A 4,781-nucleotide genomic window follows, 5' to 3' on the forward strand; every position below is an offset into this window, starting at 1 on the left:
GAGCCCCCTGAGGGGGCTTTTCCAAAAAAAAAAACAAGAGAGAACTGCAGAGATATTATTTCTTTTCTGTGGTGACAGATACAATGAGAATATGTCACTCCGCTATATTCATCAAGAGAATATATTCCAACTCACATCTATATTTATCATTACAAAAATTAACATAAGTTGCTGAAACTCAGTTATAGTCATCCATCGATCGGTTTCTGCATTTGCAGAATTAACAATTAAGAGATCCCCGAAAGGTTCCACACAATAACCGGTTTGCTTTTTATTGATTCAAATCATACCCCCTCTGTTTTTCTATACAAGGCCATTTCATAATTTGGGCTTAACTTTGATCATCAATTTGAGCAACAAAATATATGTTATATGCCAATGCTTTCTGTATATTTTGTTGCTCAAATCGATGGTCAAAGTTGGACCCAATTTACAAAGTGGCCTTGTATATAGAAAAATGGAGGGAGTAATTTACAGATAGGACGATGAACATAGCTAGTATGCATGACATACAGCTAAATAAATAAAAAACAGCACGAGCAATTTCCTTGGCTGTAGCTACATCCAGAAGGCCACTGGGGAGAAGGACGAGAGTTGCTTAGACACGCAACAGGAGGTAGTTTTCCTGTCTTTGATTTGCAGATTTCCCTCACGATCGTAGCTGAGACGAAACGTGGTCATGTTGAGCACGCAGCCACAAGAGTCACCAAAAGCATCCTGGAACCTAAACCATCGGCAGCCACACAATCAACAAGGAAAAACCTGGAGTTTCCATGTAGGTGAGAGTAGGCCCTCGCCCTCTAGCCAACTGATGCCATGGGCTCCACATCCTGTGCTCCTCGGCCATCTTCCATTTGGGCTGCTGCAATGTGCTGCTGCTACTGCTGAGGGAGGGAACTTGGCAGGAGCAGATGTAGCCATCTGGGTGTAGCCCAACCCATGCATCTAGCTCGGCGTCGAAGTAGCCTTCGAGTTCGAAAGGTAAGGTTACGCGCAGGTGACACTAGCCGGACGACAGGAGGGGTGCTTAGGTCAGGGCTGCCAGCGTCAAGCTTGCGGATGGTGAAGCCCCTGTGCCAGTCGTCTAGAACCAGATAGAGGCTCTTGTGCTTGTTGCCGCTGCGGTCATGGCAGCGGGACTCACCCTCCTCGCCCCGGCGTCGTCGCTTAGACATCCTACAAACCGGAGGGAAAAGATCAGCGCAATCGATCTGGTCTTGTGGGCGCCGGGGCGAATCTAGATATATAGAGCTCATACACCTCGAAACCAAATCGCGGACGGGGCGGGGCGGGGCGGGGCGCGCGAGAGCGTTTGTGTAGACGGGAGCACGAGTCTGTTTCGGAGTCGGAGTTGGTTCCGGGGAGGAGACAGGCGGCGCCGGAGAACGTAACGGGCCTCACCTCATCTCATCTCTGGCGAAACCCACGGCCTCCGTCTGATCCATACCGGCGGCGCCCCCCGTGGCCGCGCCCCATCGGCCACCACACAACCCACGACCGCCTCCCCAGATCCAGGCGGAGCTGCTGCGCTCGTGGGAGGAGGCCGGCGCCGCACGGAGGCTCGCGGACCGGCCGGAGAGCTTGGCCATTCCCGAGCTCGTGCGGGCACTAGGTTTGCTCTTCTTTTGGGAAACGTTAATCGGCGAACGTCTGCTAGGGGAGATTTCGCAGCGAACTACCTTTTGGCCATCAGATGAGGGCATGGCCAACGCGTCGCCTCAACTGGGTGCTCCGCAGACCACGTAGGTTCGGGTGTCAGGAAGGATTGCCTCGCAGTGTACTAGTGCTGCCTGCGGAAGAGGCGGGTGCTTAAGGAAAAAGCTAGAGAAAAAAAAAGGTCTGGCTTAGCAGCAGCCCATCGTTTGTGTCCTGGCTGATGCGTGTGTGAATGAGGAAGAAAAGGATGGATAAAGTAAGAGAGAGAGAGAGCAACATGGGACCCACATGCTGCTGCTGCTTTCGTTGGGTGGTATTATAGAAAGTGATGGCTCCGTACATACAAGCCTACATGGAGGGCATGAGACCACCGTATACTAATGCTTCCAGTGTTCATGCCCTGAAAAACACGGATCTTAAAGCAGCCTCAGGAGACACGTCAAAGAAACAAAGTTTCGCTGTGAAAGGCCCCTCTGGCGAACGTGTGCATGTCTATATCGAGACCACCGACAGGTCTTTGTCCCCACCCCTCCCGCGCATCGTAGAGAGTGAGAGAGAATGAACAAAGAGGAAAAAAGGGGGAGAGGTGATTAGTCCCTTTAATGATCGAGTAAAGGAGCAGAAATGATTCTCGTCTTTTTCTCTCAGAGATGACTCTAAGTTATCAAACCCGACTCTAAGTTATCAAACCCACGAGAGGAAGGTGCAAAGTTTCTACCAAGCTTCTACGAGAGAATTAATTTCAGTTTTTGACCGAATCAAAATCAAGTTGACACTCAAAACTCTTATAATAAAAATAAGCATGGGCATGAGGACTTATTCTTAAAGCCATATATTTGTGACGGGACCATTATGATCTTAATTTGTGCCCTAGAAGTCACACATCGAGATGTACTTGATATGTATCGAAGTAGGGGATGTGTCCAAATTACGTCTTGGCCGACGCGCGCCCTGTATCAAGAGTCAATTGTCCAACCGAACGCCCTATCCGACGCTCGGGGTTACCCGGTTATTAAGATAGAAATCAGACAAAAGCATTGGATGTTTAATGACTACACATCTTATATCCTCAAACATAGGTTCTGTGTTACCGTACTAAAGTTTTTTGTTATCGGTGTTCAGAATAACACATTACAGTCTCCCTACGCTTAGCCTCTCAGTGGCTCGTTCTCCATGATCCTAGGTACCTACATGGATGAAGAACACGAACAAGACAAGAGACAACTATGAAGAGATTTTATGTTACACATATGTGATGATAATTCAAAGTACTTCATGATCCCTCCAACAAATACATCGGGTTGTAGGGCTATGCCTCAACCATGACCTTACCGAACTACTCACACATGAAGATCAGATCATACGAAGAAATCATTAAAGAACACATCATGAAGGTTGATTGATTGATAATATGTCCTAGAATGGATGTCGGATGTGATATCCAATTACAAAGTATGGCTAGTTGGCTGAGTACTACGGTGGTGGAGACAGTGGCGGCTATGGAGATGTGGATGGGAAATGACGGTGGCTAGCGTTGTTGTGGATGACGAAGATGGAGGTTTCAGCGACGATTTGTGTTGTTTCTGGCATTGGCTCCTTCATGGTATTTGTAGCGGCGGATAAGAGAGTGCCCTTAGCAGGCCATACGACCGCTCACGGTTGTATGGAACGCCCTTTTTTGCTCTAGCTTATCTTGTGCACCTTCCATTTAATCTCTTCTATCTCCTCTTTACTTCTTTTCATGTATTGGTTTGATTTCGTCCATAAATAGCCCTTTTTCTATGGAAACAAAATAAAGATCAGATATTTGGAAACATTTGCATTCGTTAGTCATTAGTGGCGATATCTGAGCGAATACCTCGGTTTGAAGAAAAGTCTCAATTTAAAATAAGGTTTGAATGAGCGTAAAAATAACACTCAGTTGTTTAAACCCAAGCTTAAACTTGATCATCCTCGAGCAACATAGAGAGAAATCCAAGCCGTAAAGAACTCAGTTGTTTAAACCGAAATAATGAGAATGTTTTCGTTCACTTATGATAGGTACGCCTAGATAGCCCTCCGCTTCTTGACCTGAAAACATAGTATAGTTATAGCGGTGACATGGTTATTATGCAAGTGTTAATGAAGCAAAGATAATCAACGCAAATTTCTTGCTCAACTAGATAACATAACTAAGTAGATCTCAATTCTATTTCTTCTAGTTAACACTTGCTTGTTGTGAATGCTTGGAAGAGCTTTTCTTTCTTGAGCAATGAAAACAAAAATTAGGGAGTGAAAGGTACGTAAAGATAACATGATTCTAGAGTAACTCGCTAAAACACCCACGAGTGTCTTATCATCAAGGCTCTCAAGCACTTTGTTCAATCATTGCATGTTGAAACTTTTATTGTCACGTGATAGGATTATGCCAAAGAAATGATCATGCATAAGGTTTCACAGTGGCTTAATTTTGGACAATATGCGCCAATATGTTGCCTCTTTCGAGCTCTTGTGATTAATATCCGGTATGTACCACATACACACCCATTCAAGAGAAAACGAAATTTTATTCGATGCAGCGTTGCCACTACGTATGATAACAAACTCATAGCCAAAATCCGAGCCAAAACTCTGGTGGATCATTCATTGACTAGCAGAGTTCTTAGCATAACATTAAGAAAGGTGACGAAGCCACATTTACACATGTATGCGTGCATAGAGTAGGAAGCCATAGCACCAACGAGAAGCTGAAGTGCCATAGAAATACAACACAATTTTTTGACATGATCTCATTCACCTTTCAACTAAGTTCCTCTAGACAATTTAATCCACAAGTGTTATTGAGTCTATTAAAACTAACACTATGGTGTTGAGTGTCTCTAACATCATGTTCTCTACAAGTTTTCTCAACACCTAAGTCTTTCTTTTGTGCATGGTCATTCTTTGTTAACACCACTTTCTTTAAAAATAATCCCATGGTAAGTCTTGGTTATCTAGATTAAACAGAACAAAGGCTACTAAACTATTTCAGCTAGTAGAACAAAATATTCCATTTAACTATCAAGACTTACTTTCACTTGAACACATCACACATACTACTACTACAACTATTCTAAGTAATTTGAGTGCAAAAGACAGAAGTCGTA

General features: G+C 44.6%; 1 protein-coding gene across 1 annotated transcript; it reads right to left on the minus strand.

The window, feature by feature from the left end:
- Positions 1–246: 246 nt before the first annotated feature.
- Positions 247–1,740, minus strand: LOC123065503 (uncharacterized). Its single transcript, XM_044488766.1, has 2 exons — positions 1,402–1,740; positions 247–1,176 (listed from the first exon to the last, which is right to left on the minus strand). The coding sequence occupies exons 1-2, from the start codon at positions 1,701–1,703 to the stop codon at positions 879–881; spliced, it is 600 nt and encodes a 199-aa protein (XP_044344701.1). The 5' UTR covers positions 1,704–1,740; the 3' UTR covers positions 247–878.
- Positions 1,741–4,781: the final 3,041 nt, after the last annotated feature.

Source organism: Triticum aestivum, chromosome 3B (assembly GCF_018294505.1).
Source record: "Triticum aestivum cultivar Chinese Spring chromosome 3B, IWGSC CS RefSeq v2.1, whole genome shotgun sequence".
NCBI lineage: Eukaryota > Viridiplantae > Streptophyta > Magnoliopsida > Poales > Poaceae > Triticum > Triticum aestivum.

What these genes read in the sequence shown, in the direction of transcription:
- LOC123065503 (XM_044488766.1), bottom strand. Translation starts at nt 1,703, where the DNA reads ATGCCCTCATCTGATGGCCAAAAGGTAGTTCGCTGCGAAATCTCCCCT. An exon ending in TTCGCCAGAGATGAGATGAG is followed by an intron (nt 1,177 to 1,401) that starts GTGAGGCCCGTT and finishes TCCGGTTTGTAG; the next exon opens with GATGTCTAAGCGACGACGCC.